The sequence below is a fragment of the Dermacentor silvarum genome, chromosome 10 (genome assembly GCF_013339745.2).
Source record: "Dermacentor silvarum isolate Dsil-2018 chromosome 10, BIME_Dsil_1.4, whole genome shotgun sequence".
NCBI classification, from domain to species: Eukaryota; Metazoa; Arthropoda; class Arachnida; order Ixodida; family Ixodidae; genus Dermacentor; species Dermacentor silvarum.
Genome location: NC_051163.1, coordinates 9,951,539 through 9,977,390, shown reverse-complemented (window position 1 = coordinate 9,977,390; position 25,852 = coordinate 9,951,539). Strand labels below are relative to the sequence as shown.

Sequence of the window (25,852 nt, the reverse complement as noted above, 5' to 3'; positions counted from 1 at the left end):
GGCGTTGGTGACTGTTGCCGGAGCCTCTGATATAAATAGGCACTTGGTGCCGCAGCTAAACGCCGCCTCCCTTCCCTCCCCCTCCACCCCTCCCCCACGGACTCTTGCGCGTCGGAAAAAAGGCGCGTTTGCTCTACATATATGGTGATTGTAAAGGAGGAAAGAGACGCCTACTTCTGCAGCCCTTAAGCGAGCACGGCGCAGAACGCGCGTTTGTTCTCCGCCGTGCGTTCACTCCCCGTGAAAGCGCGCGCTCCTCGCGCCCTTTCACTCGCACATACAGCGTTCGGCGCGCGGCGACGATTTCATCTTCATTGACGTCATACGGCACCTCACGGCGACGGCGACGGCGACGGCAACGGCGACGCCGACGGCAGAAATCTGCTTTTGAGTGTCCATATAATTGCTATCGCAATAAAAATTGGAGGACGCTTAAGCTTCGCATTTAAAAGTAGAACGCGATAGCGTTATTGGGACCCGTTTGCATCGCAACGCGTGGCTGTAGGTCTGGTAGAAATGCTGGAAAAGGGGTTTGGTGTTTGAGTTTCCTCGTAGCAGAATTAGGTTTTCTCGTACATTCAAATTACAATCCGACGCCGATTGGTAAACAGTACGACGGCGAATCCGACGCCGAATGGTAAAGTCGTACTTTTGAGTGTCCATATAATTGCTATCGCAATAAAAATTGGAGGACGCTTAAGCTTCGCATTTAAAAAGGTGAACATGGGCAATTGCATATCGCTGATATCGCTGGGAGAGAGGCATTCATCCTGCAGGGGACATGGTGATGATTATCTGCTATAGGATGTTAACTAGCTTGAATGTCCTACTTCCCAAGTAATTGACGTTGGTGTAATGCATTACACCCGCAGCGTCGACTGCATCATGGACTGCATCAATTGCTATCGCAATTGATGCTTCGCCTTTCAGGTGAAACTGCGACAACTTTAAATTGCACCATTTTCCTGACGAATTTCACTGTGAGAAATTAAATTTTTGTTAACCAAAACCTTAAACCACGTGGAGAGCCTGCGCGGTCGGGGTGGTTGGGGATTTTTTCCGCCACCCGCATCGCACGTCGGTTGCCGACGCCAGATTTTTTGCGACACGAGGCCCTTAACGCTGTCGCGTTAAAACTGGGGGATTGCAAGAGGGACGCGAAAAAAAGAGATGACGCAAGATGACGGTTTTGAGAAGTCGAGGAGGAAGAAGAGAATAAACAGTAATGGCGACCGTAAGACTACCTATGCTTGGTGTCGTTACATCAGTTTATTACCTACGAAAGGAATAAACAGAACAAAAGTATTAGAGCATAATGCACTGGAAACGGAATATGAGAGATCGGGAGCGATTACAGATTAAATATTCTTACAAAGAAAGCGTATGTGTACGATAATATAGTTTCAAGAAACATATATCCGAAACACGCACACACGAACCAGGAAATGTTGCGATTCGGTGTCGCACATTGCATACGTCGCACCTTGATATTTTCATTAGGCGCACAATTTTGTTCTTAATGTGCATACAGTTATTCACAGAGGTGACTTTGTACACATTATACACAAATCGTTAGCATTGAATGTACAGCTAGTACAAAAAACACAACTCGGATTACATGCATAGGCGTCCGTTAATTTTCTGACTAATTTTCTGACAAGTAATAATATTATTAAAAATATACAAGGGTTGGCGAATAACCACGGAGATAGTACGTGCACGTTAGGAGAACAAACATCAACAAGTTCCGCCATGCACGCATGCTGTTAATGCAGTCCTCATAAGCACAAGGTTGTCGAAGATGCGGTAATGCTGAGATGGTGCACGCCATAGCCTTTCTGCCACTTCACTTGATAGAGTCACTTTGCTTCGCACTGCACGTGACGTAGAAATGGTGTTGTATAAAGGTGGCATGGTGACACTTGGTCACCATGTAACCGGGCAGATCCTCGTTGGTTGCGGCTCCACATCCGGCCTGCACAAAATGGCATCGCCGATATTGCACTGAATACATAGCTAGATAACGAGAAAGTTCTCAATGCAACTAGAATGAACCAGGTGATACCGCATGTTACGAGTATTTTCGGTACATCACTCTGCTTAATTGCCATTTGCGATCGGTCGCCAAAATTCTAATCGCATTACAGAGCACGTCATGCTTACGTCATGCCACTTTGCGGAACCGTAGACATCGAATACGTGTCGAAAATTACAATGATTTCTGATGAAAACTAATTATGCCAACTTCCAAGCAAGAGGTAAATCAATGAAGCTTCCATGGACTTGATATATTTAACTGCTCTGTACAATCCTCATGGGTCTCTGCTGTGTGGGCGTCCATGATGCAGTCGACGCTGCGGGTGCAATGCATTACACCAACGTCAATTACTTGGGAAGTAGGACATTCAAGCTAGTTAACATCCTATAGCAGATAATCATCACCATGTCCCCTGCAGGATGAATGCCTCTCTCCCAGCGATATCAGCGATATGCAATTGCCCGTGTCCTGCGCTAGCTGGCGCTATCTTGCGCCTGCAAATTTTCTAACTTCATCACAAAGGCCGATAACGGGTATCTAGAGTTTTACCGGAGGCACTAGGGACACAACGGACAGAAGCCGAAACACATACAAACGCTTGTGTGTGTGTGTATCGACATCTGTCCGTTTTGTGAAAAGTTTAGAAAAGTTTAGAAATCAAAAATAACTAGAAAAGATGTCGCACTAACAGGGCTGAAACCATCCGCCGTGGTGGCTTAGCGGCTTTGGTGCTGCGCTGCTAAACGTGAGGTCGCGGGATCGAATCCCGGCCGCGGGTCGGCGGCATTTCAGTGAGGGCGAAATGCCAAAACGCCCGCATCCCGTTCACTACAGGATCACGTTAAAGATCTCCTAGTGGTCAGAATTATTTCGGGAATTCCCCACTTCGGCGTGCCTTATAATCAAATCGTTATTTTGGCACGTAAAACCTCAGAATTCAATTAAAATTAAATTCAGGGCCGAAACTCAACTTTTGCAATAACAGCTATATCACTGTGCAGTTGAAGTCAGTGCGAGGACGGAGCGCTGGCTTCCAAGCCTAGTGGAGGGCCGGGCTCAGATCCCAGCTCGTTCAAAACTTTCAAGATTTGTTTCGCATTCATCTTTCCCGCACACCTGTCGTGTAGGCACAGTCACACGCAAAGTTACTCGACCCTCAGCCCCAGAGAATTCCATCGCGCTATAAATGCAGTGTCTGCTCGAACCTGTAGGGGGCGCACCGTCACTACTGGCGGAAGGAGAGGATGGTGCCTGCGAGGAACACGCAGGCCCACGTGATGGAGACGAAGACGCCGAACAGCACGTGCGTGTGGAAGAGGCCCCAGCCCTTGGACATTACGCTGCGGAAGGCGTCTGCCGGCAGGGTCAGCGGCAGCACGTAGCTTACGATGCGCACCGCCATTGGAATGCCCTCCAGGGGCCACAGGATGCCTGCGCGACCACGACGAGCACACAGTGACTGTGAGCACACAGTGACAACACAAAAAACGCAGCGGAATGTTGTACAGTCAACCCAGATATATCAAACCAACATATAACGAATTATTGTGTATAACAGAAGTAAAATCCACAAAACCGTGTATCATTGCGTGCAAAATGACATGGACAAAAGAGGGAACACGAATAACACACACGAAGCGCAAAGTTGCGCTTCGTGTGTGTTATTCGTGGTCGCAAAAAAAAAAAAGAAAAGCTGGCAGATCCCACGCCCTGTGGGGATCGATGTTATGCGAAGCAGCGTCAGTGGCGCACCGACGGGAGGGGGGGGGGGTGTTATCACCCCCCCCCCCCTCCCACGCGTCCAGCCCCACCAGTCCAACGTGTACCTTCAGTGCTCTGTTCACATTTCCATTACAATTCAGGAGGTGGCTTGAGGTCGAATTTTTCGGATTAACAAAAACACTATATCATTGTCTTGTATTTATTCATTCACTCTTAAATTACCTTTAGTAAAACGCTGAACAAATAAACATCGCCATCATCTTTGGTGTCATTATTATTATAATTATTAGGAATTTTATTTGCTGTTGGATTCCTCTGGTTAAAGCACGGAAATTGTATATTATGCAAAGTGCTTGATTCCCCCCACCCCCTCCTACCACAAAAATCCCCCCCCCCTTCCCCCAGAGATCCTGGGTGCGCTACTGCGGGGAGTCTACCAAATTAACGAAACGACCATGAGAGTGCCAAGACGTAGGCGGCTGTTTCATGACCTACATGACACGCATGTCATGACCTATCATTGGTGTTCGTCATACACTCTTGTCATACTATGTCAATTTTGGTACATACCAAGTTAACGAAACGACCATGAGAGCACCAAGACGTAGGCGGATAGATAGATAGATAGATAGATAGATAGATAGATAGATAGATCGATAGATAGATAGATACTTTCGAAGTGGTATATAATCGCCAAGAAGTGATTCGCATTTAAAAAGTGTATATGCGCATCATGTCCGCTGCAATCCAGTGATTACAATATCCAAAGAAACTAATAGGCCAAACGTGGCTGCCACATTCACAAAGAAAGCTGGGACTACACAATTGCACCGTGTCACCCCGCACGTATCTACAATACCCGACGTGGTTTCTTGGTTCACATCATATAGGTTTGGTTTGGTTTGGTGCATATATGTACAGCACAACCCACTTCGGGGGATTGGCCATGCATCGGGCGACAGTGAGAAGAAAAGGGAAGAATAATTTAATAGGATTTTCTTATTTAAGAATGAGATGGTCTTAAAATTTGAAGTTAATATTTTTGTTTTCATGTAGGCTTGGTCTACAAACTGCAAATATTCATCCTTTTCTTCGTCTGTTGCGTTCCTAATATTAGGGATACTCGGACGTTCGATAGAAATTTTCATCAGTGCGTCGACATGGGCCGGTGTCATGTGACATCTATCTGATGTTAAGAGCCTGTTCATGGTGAAAAGGCTTCTTTCAACGGCAGCAATTTCTACGAGAAGAAGCAGTATCTTCATTGCAGCTGATGACAAAGCAGGGAACATTCTTTTTCTCTCGACCTCGCACGCAATCATTAGCGGTGCTTGCTGTGAAGCCAGCTCTCCAGGATACCGTCTGTAAATCGTACTCATTACCCAGTCTAGTCGTTCGGAGCTTAACGATAACGAGAGCAATGTGCCACATTGTAAATTTTACGACTAAACACCATGCTCGTACTGTACGTGCTGTGCATACGAGTAGGTTGACTTAAAAATGGAAAAACAGAAAGACCAAACGTGAATCTAGCATCTCATTCACACGCAAGCGTTTACCGCGACTTCAAGGATTCTCCGCTCCCTGAAGGTTGCAGTGTAGCACTGTCGTCTGCGCGCTGAACATCAAAATTGGGCCTCAAAATTAAGGCCAGGTAGCGTCCACCTCCGCAAAATATTTATTGAAGCGATTACCACAGTGCATGGGTTCAGCGTCAGTTTTTTTTTGTGGGAAGGGGGGGGGGGGGGTGTCCAGATCCTCCTGGGGGGTGTTGGGGGTTTGTATGAATCCCTGGTCAAAATTATTCCGGGTGTCCCCCCCCCCCCCCCCCCTTCTTACGGTGTGCCTCATAACCCACCGTGCAATTCCGGGACGTTAAGCCTCACGATTTTGTTCTTCATGTTTCATATAATATCCGTCCCAAAAGTGTGATATAAAAAACATCGGCGTTCGGTTCCCCAACGGTGCCTCGCACCGAGTGGGACAGACCTATATTGTGCTCGTGAATGTAATATGAATGAATTCTGGGGTTGTACGTGCCACAACCACGATTTGATTATGAGGCACGCCGTAGTGGGTGACTCCGGATTAATTTTGCCCACCAGGAAATCTTTAACGCGGTAAATGTAATTTGAGTCATGCAAGTCTCATCTCATAGTTCTGTATGGCCACACACTCGTTACAATTCTTGCTTTGAAAACAACGAGCATGCCAAACATGTAAGCGCCCTATATGTACAATACACGAGCGCCTAATGCGGCGGAATAGACGAAACAGAGTGCAACCTCTATTTGGCGGAAGGTTCTCGATGACCGCGTTGAGGAATTACGGGACAAATAATCGCGTAAGCTGCCTTAGGCCAGTGGCCGGTGCTGCCATGGATACGCACCGCTGAGCATCATGGCCGGGTAGTTGGCACCGACCGAGACCATCGTAGCCGCGTCGGGGTCATCGAACAAGGACGAGATAAGGAGTCCTACGCAGACACAATACAACCACCGTTAGTCGAAGGGCTGCAATTTCACACGAAAACGAGCTCATTATGAGATCCGCATCAGTATGCACGAGCAAAGCTTGACATCGTGACGTCAAAATCGCGTCATGATACTGTGCTCCGCATTGTTTGGATCATTTGTAACGTTACGTATTTAGATGAGATGCACTTTAAATACTGAAATTTTACCACCGAAGGACCACTTAAAACCTGAAGTGATACTTCGGCCTCCACAGCACTGTGCGATTAGTATGTCAGTGAAGGCGCAACTGGTGGGTCGGGTAAAAAAACAGCGCTTGCATGTAGGCTCCCTACTCATTTATCACGACAGTTTCACTAAGAGCAGCCATTTGGGCTGTCAGAAATGAATCGATGTGACGACGTTCTATATACGAGACGTGTCCGTTACGCGCCTACATTGCAACGCCCTAAAGATCACAAGCACCGGAACGTTCCTATTTTCGCATTCGAGCACAACCGTGCCCAGTCATGCACAATCTGCTGTGCCGTTGAACATTTGCGGATCTCAAACAACTCCACATCGGAGTTGTCATTACCAATGCAAATCGCATCATTCCAATGTTGCTTCCTCCGCTCGCTATAGGCTGTGTGTTTTGGCGTTGCCGTCACTGGAAAACTTAAAAAAAAAACACGTCAACGAGGAGGGGGTGGCCGCGCTCACCAAACATCATGCCGCAGGTTCCCTGCAGCAGCGTGAGAATGATCACGGCGTAGATGGGTCCGCGCGTGGGCAGCTCGAAGATGACGAACGCCACGAAGAGCAGGAGCAGGTCTTGGACGGCGATGATGAAGATCTGCGAGCTGACGTGGGCCAGCACTACTTCGAACGAGCGGACACCTGCAACACGGCGCATGCATCACGCGGAGTGCGCGCGCACGCTTTGGTGAGTTCATCCCCCGTTTCACCTTGTATTCATCTGCGGTGCCAAATCAGACGCGAAAACAGACGCGAGTACAGCTAAATGGTGGATAGTGGCTAGCTGTCAGCTAAAATCCACAGAAAAATCAGCAGCCCCTTCCCTGTCGAGGAAATGGGGGTAAGCGAAGCTTGTGTGCTTCTTCGGTGTTCCTCCGAACGAATTGCACTGACGAGTACCACGTTGTGCTCGGACCACAACCGGTCACACGCACTGCAGCTGGATCTGAAGTCCCGGTTGAGAAATTCGCGTTGAAACCTGACCGTCAAACTGGGGAAGTTGGCGCTAGCGTTGCCGAGGCGTGCACCACCGCTGTCGGGTTCCTGGAGGGCAAGACGACGCTGACGTCTCACCTGGGCTTCGGAAGCCTTCACGCTAGAATCGGCACGTCCACGGCGAGCCCTTTCCCGAGTGAGTTCGCGGAGCCGTTGCTCAAACGCAGCCTGCTCCTCGGCGGAACGCAACAAGCGCGGCCTTGCCATCCGGACGCCGAAACTGATCTGAGGCGAGGGAAGCCCGCTGGAGGGAAGCCGCACCCCCTCCCTCCCACGCTACCTTCGCGGGGGATAACGTTAGCCAAGTTGTTCAATAATAAATAAAGTCGCAGCTTTGCCCGAAAGGCGAAGCATCAATTGCGATATCAAATTAGTAGAGAGCTATAAAGATTAAGCATAGTAGTTTTATCGACTGTATAAACTTGGACACATTCGCTTGCTAACTGAATTAACAAACATGGTGTCAGCACGCACGCACAAACATGAATAAATGACACTCGATGACCGCAGACAACCGCGGTCAAAACGCTGGCGTGAGCAAGCGCGCCGGCAGCAGCAGCGAGCGAAGGTTCGTGCGGTCTATCGCTTCAACGGGAACTGAGCGGCGAAAGCACAGCGCATACAAAGGTAGGAGCCGTATGCAGATCGCTTTCAAGATACGCTACGCGCGACCGCCCGCAGTCGCACAAAGTACAATTACGCAGTTGCTGGCAGAGTAGAAGCCGCACCCCTCCCTCCCACGCTACCTTCCCGCTTTCCTCGTTTCGCGGGGGATATTGAGTCGCCAGTTCCCCTTGCGCCCGGTCGCAAGATACGCATTTGGTGCCGCAGCACAACGTCGCCTCTCCTCCCTCCCTCTCACCCCCACGGTCTTTTGCGCGACGGAAGACGTCGCGTTTGCTCTCCGCAGTGCGTTCGCTCACCGTGAAAGCGCGCAACCCTAGCGCGCTTTCACTCGCACATACAGCATACGGCGTGCGGTGACGATTTCATCGCCCTTTGACTTTATACGGAACCTCACGGCGACGCCGACGGCAGAAATACGCTTGGAGGGGCCATATTGCGATCGCAATAAATTAATAAAAAAACGATGCAACATTCGATTTTAATACCTACGGTGTTCGATCGTCAGACTGCTGACGACCGAACACTTTACGTCTGATAATTGTATCTTGCATTGCGATTATATCTTTTTTGTTGTTGTTGAACAGATGGGCTAACGTTAGCTGGAACACACGGCACACCTAGTGTTGTGTGATTCCATTGCGAAAGCACTGCCTCTTATTCCGTTTACCTAAAGAGAACCGGTGGACCATGTTACGATAAACTAATTCGGCAGATTTCTAAGACAGTTAAGATGGTGTAACAGCTATAGCAGTAAAATTGACAATTTCATGGAGGCTTTCACTATTAGCGGTACAGTGGCGTTACAAATCTTACCGGCGACTATGCACCTCTCCAGAAGCCCGTCGGATTTCTCTTCTAGGAGGGTGTTCAGGCACGCGGTACTCGCCATGAAGTACGTGATCCTACGGGGACGAAGGCGTTGATAATATATCGTTAGGATTGTTACTTAGGTGTTCTTCCGTGGGCTCAATAGAAAACAACCTCGCGCCGATGACACTAAGTTCAATTCAACAAAAGAAACGTGCACGCTCTACGGCATGAATATGCAAAGAATCGAACACGCAATAGATGCACGAAAGCACTGCCCCAATCGCAGCAATATTGAGTGCTGGAACGGAGCTGGTTCAAGATAACTTCGCGTTGTTCTTTCTTAAGGCTTACTTCGCACTATGATTAAATTATATTACCTTAACCTTCACGTCAATAAAACAAAACAACACAGATGTCTGGTCCAGCGCGCTTTCTTGGGGTTGAGTGAGTGCTTGCTTTGTGTGTAAAAAAAAGAGAGAGAAAAAAGGAGACTAAATTTTCTGGTTTTCCTACAACATTTTACAATCCGACCATTATCTATTGTAATAGGCGAGGCCATAAATTTCACTTTTGTATGGTGTGGCGTCAGACGTGACGCTTGTCATTTCTGAAAGGATGATTGTGCTTTGTCTCGACTGTCTTTATTCTTTCTCACGTACCTGCACTTGTACGTGAGAAAAGAAGAAAAAAAAAAAACATTTCGCGACAGTATAATCATCCTCTTAGTAGCAGACAGTCAACGTCCACGAAAAAAAAAAAAAAAACACTGAATCTGATCGGCCTAGAGTACGCTCCTTGTGATACTAGCTGTTACACGTATGCCATAGCTCCTCGGTGTTCTCTTTTAGCCTGTGATTGGCGGGTGTTGCGAATGTATACCGTCGAGACACAACTATATGCGCACAACGTGGCTAAACTGCGCACTTTGGCGTTCGATCGAGTTATCTTCAATTCACATGCTTGCAAGCCAACCAAATACTAAGAGGTGAATGCACTCACGTGAGGATCATGCCGGGGGCCACGAATTCGCTGAAGGTTGAGGTCCTGCTGCCGACGACGGGGTCTTCGAACTATAACAGTCAGGAAGAAAGTGTACAATAGGAATCGATGATTCGTGTATTGGAATATAGCCTACAGGTCGGCCGGAGGCCACTGTGCCTGCAGACAGGTCACGTGTACACTCACCACAAGGACATCACTGGCGGCGAGCTTATCGGGAAGAAAGGCCGGCAGCGTGGCGTCCAGGGAGAACTTGAGGTAGGCGTCTACGGTCAAGAAGACTTGCTGATCTGCAACGCACGTGACCCGGGGCGTACGATTAGTGGCGTGTTAGCCGATCGAGTAGCGCCGCAGTGAAGTCTAAAGCAGCATTGAATGACAACATTATTTCATAAGCTGTTTCTTTCACGATAAAGTATTCCTTATGTGGGATAAATGCAACGAGAAGAATGTAAGCTTTAGATGCGAAGCAGCTTACGGTCGGGGCTATGTCACTCCCTCCCTCCATCCGCCGTGCGGCGTCCACACCACTACTGCGCATGCGCATCCTCCTCCCCCTCCTCTCCTCTCCTTGTGTCATCTCCTCTCCTCTCGGCATTCCTCCTCTCCTCTCCGACGCTCCTCTCCTCTCCGGATTGCGCAACGAATGGCAACACCTGCGGCTCCGCGCGCGATAATGCGAAGCAGCTTAGGTTAGAGGCGCGACGGTAGGCGCCCCAGAGGCACCGGCAACAGTCACCAACGCCGCGCGCGTTCGGTGCGAACGCGGGCAAAACGCCGACGGCGTCGACAACAGTTCTGCGCGTTGCTGGTGCTGCTGCATGTCTAAGTTTATACAGCTGATAAAACTACCTTGAGTCGACCCCATGGCTGCTTCGCATACTACTCAGGGTTCCCCTACGAGAAGATGGTGTAATTTTTTTTGTTAATTATGGATTCGTTTAGTGTATTTGTTCGCGGCGTGCTAAAGCACCTGCGCAAGCAGATTTTACATGATCATAGAGCATAACCTTTTCTATTAGATTTACTGATATTTTGTTTGATTTTGAAGGCCCTGTGTGCAGTAACGAAGAATTCCGCGAAAGGAGTTTCAGCACAGCTGAGATGCGCGTATAGCGCAGACGTATGGTGGAAGACGTGCTGCAGCCCCGACGGTGGCGACATCGTGTGCAGCCGCAGGGGTCAATCGCCGTGGGTTGGGAACTATCGCATGACTCTTGCGTTTGAAAAATAAAATATCCTCGCCATGACTACGACACTGCCGACAGGTTTGTGCTTTGTGCTAGCGATTAACTAGGATGAATGAATGAATGAATGAATGAATGAATGAATGAATGAATGAATGAATGAATCGTCTTAGTTCAGGAGTATGGATGGCTTGTGGCCTAATTTGGGAAGAGGCGGCGGCCTAAACTGGGAGGGGGGGGGGGGCAGGGCGGGGCGGACTACATTAGGGGCCCAGCAGCAAGTTTCTCTATAGATGCGATGTAACATCTAAGTCTCATGAGCGTGCCGCCAGCGCAACCCTCGTGGCTTCCTTCCCAGCTTCATGGAATGATCCAGTCCTTACATGCGAGTCGATGGACATGCCCCTCAGCGCAGTAATGTGCTACTTTTCGAAGGCTGGACAGTTCTACGGAAAAGGTGACGGCGGCAAGGTGAGGTTTTTTGCTGGAGAAGCATATAACGTCACAAGACGCCGCCATGAACGCTGATGCTCGCGTCTACGCCTTGCAGTGTTCCGTCACATAACTATATACGTCTCCGCTTTCCCAAGGAGCTGTCTATTGCGGAGGGAGTCTTACTGGACATGTCCAGGTAGACGTGCACAGAGGCGTAATCAATGAGTTTTTCGGAGAGCTTGGTGGTGGGCGAGTAGCGCGCCTGTATGCTCTTGGTGATGTTGCTCTTCATGTGGATGACGCCGTATGTCTCGCCGTTTCTCACTGAGTCGAGCGCAGCGTCCAAGTTGTCGAATTTCACCTGCGCGAGAGAAATGGCACGTTTAAACAACGGGAGAACGGTGGTAATTGCCTCTGGGGATCGCGGCTCACATGCAGCAACATTGGATTTGGAGTGTCCAATTCGATATGCTTATATACAGGGTTTGTCCGGAAAGTAGTAGGACTGAATTCCTTAACAAAAAATGTCGCAGTTTCACCCGGAAGGCGAAGTATCAATTGCGATAGCAAATTAGTAGAGAGCTATTTGGAGTAAGGATAGTAGTTTTATCGGCTGCATAAACTTAGACACATTCGCTTACTAACTGAATTAACAACCGTGGGGTCGCGCGCACAAGCAAACATGAATAGATCACACTCGATGACCGCAGACAACCACTGTCAAAACGCTGGCAGCGAGCGCAGCCGCCGCAGCGAGCGCAGGTTCGTGCGGTCTATCGCTTCAGACGTAAACTGAGCGGCGAATGCACGGCGCATACAAAGGTCAGATCCGCGTGGAGATCGCTTGTAAGATACGGTGCGCGTGACAACACCGGCAGCCCGTACCGGCGCAAAGTACAAGAACACATTTGTTGGCAGAGTAGAAGCCCCTCCCTCCCTCTCGTGCTGCCTTCCCGCTTTGCTCCTTTCGCGTGGGAGATTGCGTCGCCAGTACCACTTGCGCCCGGTTGCAATATACGCATTTGGTGCCGCAGCACAGCGTCGACCCCCCTCCCTCCCTTCCATACCCCCCCCCCCCCCCCGGCCTCTCGCGCGACGGAAGTCGCGTTTGCTCTCAGCCGTCCGCTCTCCGTGATAGCGCGCGTCCCCCGCGCGCTTTCACTCGCACATACGGCGCGCGGCGACGATTTTATCGTCCTTGGGCTTTATACGGAACCTCACGGTGACGGTGACGGCAGAAATCCACTTGAAGTGTCTATATAATTGCTATCGCAATAAAAGTTACTCACAATTTTGACACGTCGACATAATAGCTTTCAAAATATGCCCCTTCTGCATTAACACAGCGTTTCTAGCTACTCTGCCAATCACTGAAGGCTCACTGGAACGCAGAAAGTGGAATGCTCTTCAGCTACCTCGTTACGGCCTCTTGAATGGCCTGGACCGAGACATGGTGCCGTCCTTTCATGACCCTTTTCAGTCGGGGGTAGAGGAAGAAGTCGAAGGAGCGACATATGGGCTGTAGGGTGGCTGGGGAAGCTGTGTGATGTCATGTTTGGTCAGGAAGTCCATGACAGCAAGTGCGGTGTGGCTCGGCGCATTGTCGTGATGGAGCCTCCACTATCCAGCGATTGCTGGACGGATGCGAGCGACTCGTTTTCTGAGTCTTTCAAGTACTCTCACGTAGAATGCAGCATTCACAGTCTGACCAGGTGGTACATATATACTCTGTGAACCACTCCTTTACAGTCAAAAAAAAGATGATCAACTTCAATTTCATTTTCAACTTGCTCATGCGGGCTTTTTTCGGGCGAGGTGAGGCGGGGTGTGCCATTCAGAGCCTTTGGTGCTTTGTCGCAGGGTCGTGCCCAAAAAGCCACGACTGGTCACCGGTGATAACATTGTCGAGAAATTTTGGACAATCAGAAGTTCTTGACGAATCACAAAACGTCTGTTTTTGTGTATCTGTTAACACCTTTGGCACCAATTTTGCACAAACTTTTCTCAATCTGAAGTTTTCGGTCACAATTTAGTGCACAACAGTTTTGGACAAGTTTAATTGTTCTGATATCATCCGCACACTCAATCTGCGGTCAGAGTTCAAACGATTTCGCACTTTCAGTAAGTTTTCATCACTTTTTGTTGTTGAAGGGCGTCGTGATCGTTGCTCATCTTCAACTTGCTCTTTCCCTTCCGCAAACAATTTGTGCTACTCAAAACACTTGATGGGCTCATGGAATTACTCCTATAAGCAATCTTGATCATGTCATGGGTCTCACTCGCAGTTTTACCCACTTTGACGCAAAACTTCACCGCGTATAACGCTGTTCTAACCAGCGTTGAACGGAACGGCGTTCCTGGAACTAGTTCCTTCTGGCAGAAATGGAGGAACGCCACCGTTCCATGCAGGGTTGGTGGAACTGTAACGGTAACTCGTTAGGTTTATGAAGGAACGGCAGAGGGAACTGCGTTTCTTCAGTAAACGTTCCACGGCATTGAACAGACGCACGCACGCATGCAGCACATCACGCAGGGCGGATGGGCGACCACGGGAGGCGCAAGGAACTACCGCTTGCCTGTCACGTGACTGTGGGGCATTTTTTTGTGAGTTCGTTGTATTTTTTTATTACTAGGCTTCAAGATTGTCACGTGAGGCTCCCTCCTGTAGGTTCTTTCCTCCATGCCGGCATGCTGGCCTGCCGCAAAGGAACCATGACGTCAGGATCGCAGCGCCACTCGAGGGATTTCGCGGCGGATGGAAAGTTTCCAGTGCTCACGTCCTCACGGGCACAGAACCCTTCCAGCCGAGGCACAGGATGAGCTGTCGCGGTACTTGCTATTACCAGTTGACTACCCGCTGTGTTTTCACGGCCGTGTATATAGCATAGAAAATTCTTTGCAAATGCTTGTGCCTCTGCCATATAATTATTGGATATATATTTAATACATTACCAATCTCTAGGGCTAGTACCGATGATCTATCTTAGAGCGATATGGAGGCACATAGTCACAGTCCTCACACGTTATCGATGCTAAACTCCGCACATACTGCTATTACTGCGAAACAACTTGAGCTTGAGCTTTGTGAATATTTATTTATTTATTTACTTATTTATTTATTGAGTATTTCTATCTATTGCTAACATCATACTAAAACTTTATACGCACAACCACCAGGTCCATCCTACAGTCTATTATTTCCCTGCGAAGGCAACATTTATATGTTATTATGACGTAGAACCGGGCTGCTGCGCTGACGGACCCTGGTTAAAATCCTACACAATTTTTTACTATTATTGTGCGATTGAGGATACCCGGCCGTGCGAAGAAAACCCGCGGAGTGATCCTACAAATGATTCATATTAAAATTGACAGGCAGTGACAAGAACCCGAGGGTTACGGGATACATACCTGAGGTAGGATCCTGCTGTCGATGTGCGCCAGGAAGTCGACGCTGAAGGCCTTCTCGCTGGGCTTGGTCGGGGCGGGCTCCTCGTTGACGACCGCGATGTGCAGGTCGAACGGGGTGTTGCCCACGATCGAGCAAAAGATGCTCACCTCGATCGACGGCAGTAGGAAGCTGTACAGCAGCAGCGCCACGCTGCGCCGAAGTTTGATCACGTTCTTGAAGAAGATGGCGCCGATGCGCGCCCGCGACCGGTAGAAGTCCTTGCGCTCGTAACCCCTGGAGCTGCGCACTCGGGACACCGACGCCATGAACGAGAGCGAGGTGGGGCCTTCGTCGCCCGCACCGTACGTGTCAGAGGCCGCGTTCTTCGCCTGGTCGGTCCCTGGGGAGGTGGCCAGAATGAGGAACACCTGCGACGTCGAATAAGAACGGCTTATTATAGCACTTTCGAGGGGACTGTAGTCGGGCACAACTGTGGAAGGCAGCGGCATTTGCCCCTCAAAGGCGGATGCACATGGGCCTCCACCAATGGGCGCATACTCTAGACTGACGTCATGAGCCGGACGGCCGGTGACATGACCGACCACGCTTCAAACAGGGCGGAGTCCATGGTGTAAGATATATATATGCACCGTGTCTTCTTCTTTCTCGGGTTTTACGTGCCAAAACCAGTTCTGCTTATGCGGCACGCCGTAGTGGATGGCTCCGGATTAATTTTGACCACCTGGGGTTCTTTAACGTGCACTACAACGCAAGCACACGGGCGTTCTTGCATTTCGCCTCCATCGAAATGCAGCCGTGGCCGAGTCGCGTCATCGGGACTATTTCTTTAGTCGCGGAGGCAATCGGCGGCCGTGCTTCGGTCATCTGGGCGGGCCTCTCCTGTCTTCTTAAGTTGTATCCGACTATAGTGAGAGCGCTTGTCCGAGCACTGTGATGGTCGTGTGAAACGATAATGAAGCATTGACAAATGAGCATCATTATTCCGCATAGAGTTTCCTAGACGCAATTACTCAAGGGAACCCTAAGCAGAGTATAAGGGGATTCCAGGGGCAACGTTTGTATATAGCGCGGCGTAAAATAAACCTTCGCCTTCCCGCGCGATAAAGTGGTCTGCCTTGCTTCTGCTGCTGAAGTTATATGCGTCCAATACCGAGTTGAGCGAAGTGCCAAGCGAATCAGCTCGTGGGAAGAATAAATTGCGATGGCAGCATTATCTTACGCTCCGCTTTTACGTCATCACACAGTGGTTGGACAGGATTTTATTCGTTCAATTTAGCTGATGACGCATGCGCCACCGTAAAGCACGACTCATCTGCACAACCGACGTAAATGTGGGGCGTAAAATTGCGCTGCCATTCTCTCTTCCCACGAGCTGATACCGCTGAACTCAGTATTGGACGCATATAACTTCAGCAGCAGAGGCAAGGCAGACCACATCATCGCGCGGGATGGCGAATGCGAGAACGGAACGGGTTCGTGGCTGGGTGCAATCAGCGCTCTTTGGATTTATTAATGCGATTTTTTTCCCATTTTGCATTTTCTCGTTGGCGAGTACACTGCATGCTTGGCGTCAACTATACGTTGAATTTCACCTGCAAGTTTTTCTACGATCACAGCCAATGTCTCCGTTGCTGAGTCTTGGGTAGAACATCTTTACTGTGTCCATGCCTATGCGTGCATTTGAGTAGGTCTATCATTGCTTCACGAAATTAAGTTTCCTTTTCTGTATTTCACGCCGAAACCTCAGCAGCAATGCGACAGGGTATAACGTTACAGATTTCAGTCTACTCTTTTCCTATTTGGGTCGTCTTGGCAGTGAAGTTCTTGAAACCTTTCTAGGCTGGGTATTTGGCTGCCTTAGAATGCGCTGTAGTCTTTATTTACCGTTAACCCTTTTTGACGAGTATAGCCTACGGTAACATACCATATATATTTTTTCTTGCCGAGTTTTGGTATTGAGTACGAAGTTTCTGGCTTCATGTGTTTCGCCAACGCTGAATCACTGGCAACAAGCGTCATTTGTTGGTTTAGACTAGCAATGTAGGACGAGGAAGGAGAAGTTTGGCGCAAGACTCGCTTTCTTTCGAAAGCACGGTCAGAAGAGAAGGACCGATGCACGATATTCGGCTGCAGTGGTGTCACACACGTGATGTAAAGCAAATGAAATGTACACCTATGGTTCACATACGACGAGAGCTGTCCGTACAAATTCCAAACGAAGCCTTAAGTGGCTTTGGGTGAAGCCCACTTATAGTTGCCTGCCTGGGGTTCTCCCCCTGCTGCTGAAAAGGTTCGAGCATTTTTTCTTATATTTCTTGATTATGCTTATCCTCGATATGTTTTGCTCATTTACATTGAAAATAGCTTTTTGTGAGTGTTTATTTGTGCCGCCATGAAAGGGTTAAGCAATTAACTATAAAAATGCTGCCAAATCCTGTGACTAAATGAAGAGCTAGGTCGGAAAGTTCAGGGCGGCGTTGCCACCCGTCTTTTGCACTTAGCATCACCTGGATAAGCAAGCCTTCTGTCACAGTATCCGTTAGCTATGCAGAGGCGTAACGTACTAGTACGTCCTACCTTAATGTTCCTGTTTAGTGTAAAGTTAAATGTCATTTTGTGCGTAGCATTTAGTAAACATATCATAAAGGTAGTGTGCGGCTTCTATAGTACGAATGTCATTCACATGTCTGACATAATAAAGTAGGATAGCGATTTGGGCGAGTTATTATAAATTCATGGAGCGAATGCAGCGCAAAGCACCAGAGTGCAGTAAGATAGATGTGGGGTGAGCGGAAAGTCGTACCTCTTTACGCTAACCACACATCTGTCTTTGCGCACTTCGGTGCTTCGCCCCCCCCTCCCGAACGTGTCTGGCGGTACAGCATTTCACACACTTAACGCAACTGAAGATTCGAAAGCTTTGTCTTTTCTCCCTTAACCATGCAGAACCATGTGTCCCACCTATTGAGTCGTGCAAATGCCGAGCTCGTCTCCCATAAAACACGCGTTCTCTTCCTGCAGCCTGTAGTTGGTGCTCACGGTTGAGTCGCACGCGTGCCTCAAGGCGATATGAGGCACGCCTTGCGTGTTCGCGTTAAGTGTGTGGAACGCTGTACAAAGGACACATGAAGTTCGATGTATAGGGGATTTATTTCGTTTCATTCGCAATGTGGGCTGTTCGTTTCTACACCCGCTTTTACGATCATCGATTATTTAGGCAAATGGCGCCGATCCCTCCGCGGAGTTTTGCAAAGCGGGAGACCTGCAGCGCACGGGTGTATACCATTGCGAGGGCGCCGTACAAATTTCACCCCACCTCTTCCAAGCTGTCGGTGTTGTGTCGTTGCATGAGCACGCCGGGCGGGTCTTCTGCCAGGATGACGCCGTGTCGCAGGAAGGCCACCATGGACGCCAGCCGGGCCTCGTCGATGTAGTGCGTCGTGATGATGATGGACATGCGCTCCTGCTCGGCCAGCGTCACCATGTGCCCCCAGATGCTCATGCGGAGCACCGGGTCGATGCCCACGGTCGGCTCGTCCAGGATCAACAGCGGCGGTTTGTGCAGCAGCGACACGGCCAGGGATACGCGACGCTTCTGGCCGCCGCTCAGGCACGACACGGGCCGCTTAGGGTCTGGCAGTTCCAGGAAGGAGACGAGGAACTCCGTACGCTCCTGGGCGGCCTCCGGTGACAGGTCGTAGATGCGCGCGAAGAAGAGCATCGTCTCCTCGATGGAGAAGGCGTCGAAGAGGGCCGCTTCCTGCGGCATGTAGCCCACGTTGGCGCCGGGTATCTTGGAGCCCACGGTGCCCGGCTCGTAGCCGAACACGCGTATGGTTCCCTCCTGGAAGCGCTTGCGACCCATGATGCAGCGCAGCAGGGTGGTCTTGCCGCAGCCCGAAGAGCCGAGCAGCGCGTAGATGGCGCCTCGCTGCACGGTCATATCGACGCCGCGGAATATGTCGACCCGGTCTGTGCCGCTGCCGTACCACAGCTGGAGGTCCCTGATTTGCACGGCCGGGGTCTTGCCCCTGGATTGCTTGGCGTTGGCGGGCTGTACGGCATCGGCGGCGGCTACGGGAGCTTCGCCGCCTTCGGGAGCTTCAGCTGTTGCGTGAGCATCACTGTGCATGGCTGACGAAACAGCTTGCGCCGCCAGTGTTTCTGCATCCACTGTCGTCGCGCACTCCGTGTGCGTTTCATTATCGGCTAGGGGCTTGTCACCCATTGGCAACGAGTGATCTTGCTGATTGGACGAAACCAATGATCTTCACAGCCGCAGCAGCAGCACCGGCGTACCTCAGCTCCTAGTGAAACGCAAGAGCTGTCCGTAACCCTGATAAAACTAGCGACAGACGGGCAGGCGCAGGTCGAGACCGCGGTGCAGCGTCCGTGAGTCTCGTTCGAGCAGGACGTTCTTCTTAATTCGACGGCACGCTCAAATGCGCCACGCGCGGGTACACAAGCGCGCTCTTCTTCTTTGTGAACTGAAGTCCACGCGCGCAGGATCAGTTCGAATTACAAGTGGCGTTTGCGCGCCTGTATAGCGATATTCACACTCTGCTACGTCCAGAGAGAGGGAGAGAGAGGGCACACATAAAATTATTGCTGAAATTGTGGAGAGCTTACATATGTTGCAAGAACTTGCGGTCGGGAAATTGCATTTCCTTGAGTTCTCAGTCATGTACGGAGATAATACATTATGGATTTGCAAGCCAAACGCTCCCGTCTCCTACTGCAAGCTGTCCTACTCTTGCAGTAGGACCAGCTATGATCGCTGGGTACATGACAACCTATATTACAAAACACTGCTTGAATTCATGCACAACACAAACCTTACAGCTCACATATAATACACACCAAACAATCAGTCTTCATCGCAAAAAGAAAATCCTAGGACACGTAAGCACTTCTTATGAGTTGTGAATGCGAAAGCATTAATGCCTAATTGAACCCCGCTGAGCGGTCCTTCGAGTTATGAACTCCTCGCGGGAAAGCGAGCGCGTTGAGACGCTTGGCGCGTTTTCATTTGGCCTTACCGAGGCGCAGTTAGAACGCAGGCGAGAGCTTACGCGGACAGGAAACGCGCCGGCAACACAGGCTTCCGAGATGATAAGTGGTTCTTGAGGGAAAGGGAAAGGTTGGCGCTATCTTCTGCAGCCCTTGAGGGAGCACGGCTCAGCGCCAACGGGGAGGGCTAAGTGGGAGCGAAAGAAGGGATAGAGTGGAGTCGCCATGGCTGGGCGAAGCAAAACCGGCAGGCATAGGCGGCACGTATCAGGCCGAGATGGAAGGCCTTGGTGTGCTGCAGAGTCTGCAGGGGTGTTGTGCCAGGCCGGTCAGGCCCGGGGTGGGGTGGGAGGCCGTGAGGCCTTCCCGCTTGTAGAAATGTCCTTAGAGGCGTGCGGAGAGCCCTGACGAGTCAAGGAACTCCACGACTTCCGAGAGCGAGAGCGAGGGTGACGTGGCGTCGCGGCGATTCCCTCTCCCCTCACATGGAGCGCTGGTGTACCGTTTCACCTAATTTCACCCGCTCTGCTCCGTCGAGGCGGGCTCATGACGCGGCGTCGCAACCAATGGGAAGGCTGCTCCAGACACTGCATGGACGCCGGCTTTTTCGCTCAATGAGCATTGCGATGCTTTTGCATAAAAAAAGACTATTCTGCCATTTACCCTCGTCGCTGGAGCATATAACGATGACTCTTAGCTAGGAGATTATCAGCCGTTTAGTTCAAGGAAGATGACTGAGATTCTGTGTATATTATGTCAACATGCCTCAATGTAAAGGAACCCTGTTTCACTATACCTTTACCTTGAAGTTGCGCTCCACTAGTAACTTTTAAAAAATTAATCGTGCAAGTTCCGCGTCGTGTTCGCTGGTGCGGTGGGTAAAAACGAAGTCCTCGTTTTGTTGGATTGTACCCTCTACACCAAGAAGAGGGGGAATGCAGATGTATACGTTGGACGCTTTCAACCACCCATTGTCACTCAGTACGATACTTAGTCGGGCAGCTTCCATAAGCGTGAAAGGTACGAACATGTGCTAAAATATTAGGGGTGCGTTTATGTACAGTTACGGAATTTATTGTTGCGTCTTTTTTTTCTTCTTTTCGCGATTAAGTATGTGTTACGGTTTAGACGTGCTAAAGTGTCACTTCTGGTTGTTTTGTTCATGATTCATGATTTTGTTCAAGTAGGCCTGCAGTTTTTACTTCGGGACCCCTTCCTGTATACTACTGTCTATGTACTAATTTACTTATCAATAAAAATGAATTGAATTGATTATTTTAGCGAAAATTCCTTTTTTGTTCCTATACGTAAATTTGAGTATGCTGCTTCCAGCCCCGATATGCGAAATTATTCAAGTGCTGGTGCCTCTATCCTAGCCGCCGTCTCTACGTCCTCTTTGTTCGCAAGCCTGTACCTCGGTTCGGTAGTGACGTTAGCGGGAAGTCGGCTATCTTGTGTAGGGCAATCTATAATATCGCGGAAAAGTCTACTTCCAGTTTTTCGAATATCCCCTATTGCTATAAGCACCAACCGCATGGAACGCATTTCCGACTGTAGGCTTCACAGCGCGTCGTCTTTAATGTGAAGTATTTCTTGGCACACATTTGCCACTTGGACAGCATCCATCCATCCATCTATCCGTCCGTCCGTCCGTCCGTCCGTCCGTCCGTCCGTGTCTTGGTGCTCTCGTGGTTGTTTCGTTAACTTGGTAGGTACCAAAATTGGCATAGTATAACAACAGTGTATGAAAAACGTAAATGATAGGTCATGAAATGGGTGTCATGTAGGTCATAAAACAGCCACCCAAAATGAGAATGAGCCAGCGAAAAAACATTAACACTCAAAAATCACTGAAATGGGTTCGGAGGTGGGTACTAAGTGAAGGAAACACTAAAGGATGATGCTAGAAGTCATAGTCATGAGCATGACCTAGCAAAACAGACAATGACTCAGCGAAAAAAGAATAACACTCAAAACCAATGGAACGGTTTCGGATGTGGTGCTAAGTGAAGGAAAAGGCTAAAGGTTGATGGTAGAAGTCATAGTCATGAGCATGACTAAGGCTGTCGCCTTAATGTTTCTTAAGTGTAGCTAAAGGGGACTCCTGAGGACTCATGACATGAATGTCATGACATGCGTGTCATGTAGGTCATGAAAGAGCCGCCTACGTCTTGGTGCCCTCATGGTCGTTTCGTTAACTTGGTAGGCTCCCCGCACACTGCTTCGCATAACATTGATTCCCACCGGGCGTGGAATCTGCTGGCTTTTCTACCCTGCGGGATAGCCACACCAATGCCCACTTCACTATAATGTCTGTCGCGTGAACCGATAACTTGGTTCCAGGCACTTCTCCCTTTTCCTTCTCTCCACCACTGCTGCCTGCGAACGCAGATCACGCGGTGAACGCTTGCAAACTAAATCGTATGCTGTTTTCTGCGAGACTACTGTTCCATCAGCTAAAATCACGGAAACACCGTGATACTTCATGTGGTCCAAGTGCATATGTGTTTTAACGCTGTCTTAATGGCGTTTCCACGCTCTGTGTCTCAGCTCCTTCGAATAGGTTGACTTATGTGTACGTGCAAACAGAAATCGACAATCCACCAGAATAGGTATCCTGCATTGTTTTCGTGTGAGATATACGAGATACGTTTTCTTTAATGCTCCCCAAATTAACATAATGATAATAATAAAGTGGCCGTGGAATCTAGCGCATATCTGTCTTTCCAAATTCATTACTTCATGACGTGTGACAACACTCGCTCAAACCTCTTTGCACTCGCTGGTGTCGTAATCATGGGTCAGATGATGAGACCAGGGTATGGTGGCGAAACAGGAGAGAACTTTTCTGGTGCTTAGCGCAGAAACTTTAGACGAGATGGACAGGAGAGACACAGACAAGCGCTTGTGTGTGTCGTAGTGCGTGGAGACTTGGAGCTACTCGGGAGCTAGGCTCCGGACAAAGATCGGTATAACGTGGGGATTCATGAGGTGGGTGCACCCACGATATTGCATCCCTCATGGATACTGTGAGCGTCTCCTTTGAAACGCGGTAGTGACGGATGCACAAAGTTCGCCAAGTCTTTTCCCGAGTTTGGGGCAAGTGCGCGCCCTGCCCCCAAGACGCCATCCTCTTCTCCCAGGGCGTATCCTCACTTGTCGTCGACGGCCTGTCCGGCCTGAAGGTGTCCACATGGAATGTGGGAGCGCTTCGGTTGACGAGAGGAGTTCGCCGTAAACAGTGCCAGCGGGACCACCAAAAGATACCTGTGCAGTTCGGCGTAGCTTCGGTTGTGCTGAGCATGCGCCGAGCAGCTGAAGTCGACGATGCATTGTGACTCGGCCGGGTTCACCAAGAGTTGCAAGTCACAGCCACCGGACCAACTACAAAGTTCAATTAGCTAAATGACAAAAATTTGCCAGTTAAGGCTGAGCTCATTACGTTTGTCCCGGATTGTCATCCACATTTGTTTCTACGGTTGGAACCAAGTTTTCCTCTCTCTTTCTCTGGTTTTATTGCTTGTTGGATTCGTATTGTTACCCATACTACACTTCAGCGCTGTTCCATAGGCGCTGATTGGAGTGCTATTGAAGCATTGTGAACACTTCAGCCGAGGGAATGCTCTAGAACGCAGCCGTGAGTGCCGACTATTGCGACGTTACTTTATTATTCTATTACTCTGTCCTTTGCTTTCGAGTGGTTAATTTCAGAATTTATTTTTCCATGCGAAAGAGCCGTTCGACGCGAGAGAAAGTGATTTCTTGTGGATGATAGCCATGGCGCGGGCGTTACAAGGTTGAAAAGCTCGCGGTTGTATGGTGGAACACTTTTATGCTCGAAGCAGGGCATATTTACCCGTTTAGTTTTGGCTCCCATTGTGAGGAACAGATCCCAAATACTCAGTGTAGTACAGCCTTCTCATGGAAGTACATTCTTTAATGCGAACCATTCTTTGGCTTTTATCAGGAACATTGCAATAGGTGGCTAGGTTCCCGTCTCGCATCGTTTCTGCCCTTTTGAACAGAAAGTGTTCGGATAGGGGACGCAAACCATCGGGCGTGCAAAAGAACCCAGAAACAGCACAAAAGGGCGGGAAGGGACTACAGTGGAGTTGCGTCTCCCAACGATTGGGTGCGGCTTGCACCCCCTATCATAAAACTCTCTAATGAAAAGAAAATTTGCGTGCGTCAAAAAAAAAAAAAGAAAATTGTCGCAATGTTTATAAATCCGAGAGCGTGTCAGTTTATCACGTTCCCTCGTGGCATCAAGCTCCTTGAGTCGCTGTTTAAACCACCTTGTGGATCGTTTCACATTCCAGTCCTTTCTTGGCAGAAGAGATCACTACGTAGTCTGTGCGATAGTGTCCCGCGTCGGGATCGGCCCATGTAATGAAACAGGTTGTAGCTTTTCATCATCATCAGCCTATATTTATGTCCACTGCAGGACGAAGGCCTCTCCCTGCGATCTCCAATTATCCCCGTCTTGCGCTAGCTGATTCCAACCTGCGCCTGCGAATTTCCCAACTTCATCACTCCACCTAGTTTTCTGCCGTCCTCGACTGCGCTTCCCTTCTCTTGGTAATCATTCAGTAACCCTAATGGTCCACCGGTTATCCATCCTACGCCTTACATGGCCTGCCCAGCTCCACTTTTCCCGCTTAATGTCAACTAGAATATCGGCTATCCCCGCTTGTTCTCTGATACACACCGCGCTCTTCCTGTCTCTTAACGTTAGGCCTAAAATTTCTCGTTCCATCGCTTTATGTGCGGTCCTTAACTTGTTCTCGAGCTTCTTTGTTAACCTCCAAGTTTCTGCCCCATATGTTAGCACTGGTAGAATGCAATGATTGTACACTTTTCTTTTCAACGACAGTGGTAATCTCCCAGTCAGGATTTGGTAATGCCTGCCGTATGCACTCCAACCCAATTTTTATTCTTCTATAAATTCTTTATCATCATCAAGTTCCCTGTGAGTAATTGACGTAGATAAACGTACTCCTTTACAGACTCTAGAGGCTGACTGGCGATCCTTTTCATCCCCGGGGCACAAAAGAATCTGTCATACTATCGCTGTCGCCGTCGTATTGCTGCAGTCTTCACAAAATCGCTCGCTTTACACAAGCACGTTGATCCATCTGGTAACGCTTTGCAGAACCCCAAATGGTTCTGGACAGCCAGCTAACAGCAAAATGTTTCCCATAGCATCGATTCCTACAGTGCGTGGGATCTGTATATTTTTTTGCATATAAATACCAGTCGTGATGACTGCATTGATCCCTTTGTTGCTTTTTGCGAAATGAATCGCAGAAAAACCTTATGGGAACGATCTCTAGATAACTACAGGGATGGACGTGTTATCTGGACGCACAGGCAATTCTTAATTTTTACTTCCATCAAAGTTACGTTTAAGTTTGATCACTAAATGTCCAACCGTCAACACGAGCGCGTCTGTTATCTTTATTAAACTTGTGAAATATGGCTGTTACCTTCAGGCGGATGAAAACACAAGTTTAAATAGCAGTAATATACGAGTTTGTGCAGGAGCCCAAACTTCTGTTTAGAGCGCTCCAGCGCGAGGCTGCGGAGTAGAGGGAGTAACACCACAACAGCTGCCAAATTCAGGGCACCGGTAGTGGCTTCGCGCCCACGTGGCTTCCAGTGCTTATGAGCACTGCCTCTGAAATCGAGCAATATTGATTGCAGAGGCAATGTCAACATTGCTAATATTCAAATATCGAAGAAATATTGATTTTACTGCTTCGCCGCAGCATACTGCACTGGAAAGACGTGCAGTAGGCTGCGCGGCGAACGTCGCGGGATGACGAGGCGTAAACAGCGGGCGTCTCTGTTCACACGAACGAGAAGTCCGCACCGCCAAAGAAGACGCCAGATACGATGGGGTGAG

General features: G+C 49.3%; 1 protein-coding gene across 1 annotated transcript in view; it reads right to left on the bottom strand.

The window, feature by feature from the left end:
• The window catches only part of LOC119466605 (ABC transporter ced-7), a 40,211-nt gene extending 20,872 nt beyond the window's left edge, over positions 1 to 19,339 (bottom strand). The window contains exons 1-9 of the mRNA XM_049657452.1: positions 18,254 to 19,339; positions 14,937 to 15,344; positions 11,709 to 11,886; positions 10,090 to 10,193; positions 9,904 to 9,974; positions 8,908 to 8,996; positions 6,937 to 7,113; positions 6,150 to 6,236; positions 3,290 to 3,469 (exon numbers count right to left, since the gene is read on the bottom strand). Coding sequence (XP_049513409.1) covers positions 3,290 to 3,469; positions 6,150 to 6,236; positions 6,937 to 7,113; positions 8,908 to 8,996; positions 9,904 to 9,974; positions 10,090 to 10,193; positions 11,709 to 11,886; positions 14,937 to 15,344; positions 18,254 to 19,165 — 2,206 coding nt within the window. The 5' untranslated portion in view covers positions 19,166 to 19,339. The remainder of the gene's footprint in view (positions 1 to 3,289; positions 3,470 to 6,149; positions 6,237 to 6,936; positions 7,114 to 8,907; positions 8,997 to 9,903; positions 9,975 to 10,089; positions 10,194 to 11,708; positions 11,887 to 14,936; positions 15,345 to 18,253) is intronic.
• Between the last annotated feature and the right edge of the window lie 6,513 nt (positions 19,340 to 25,852).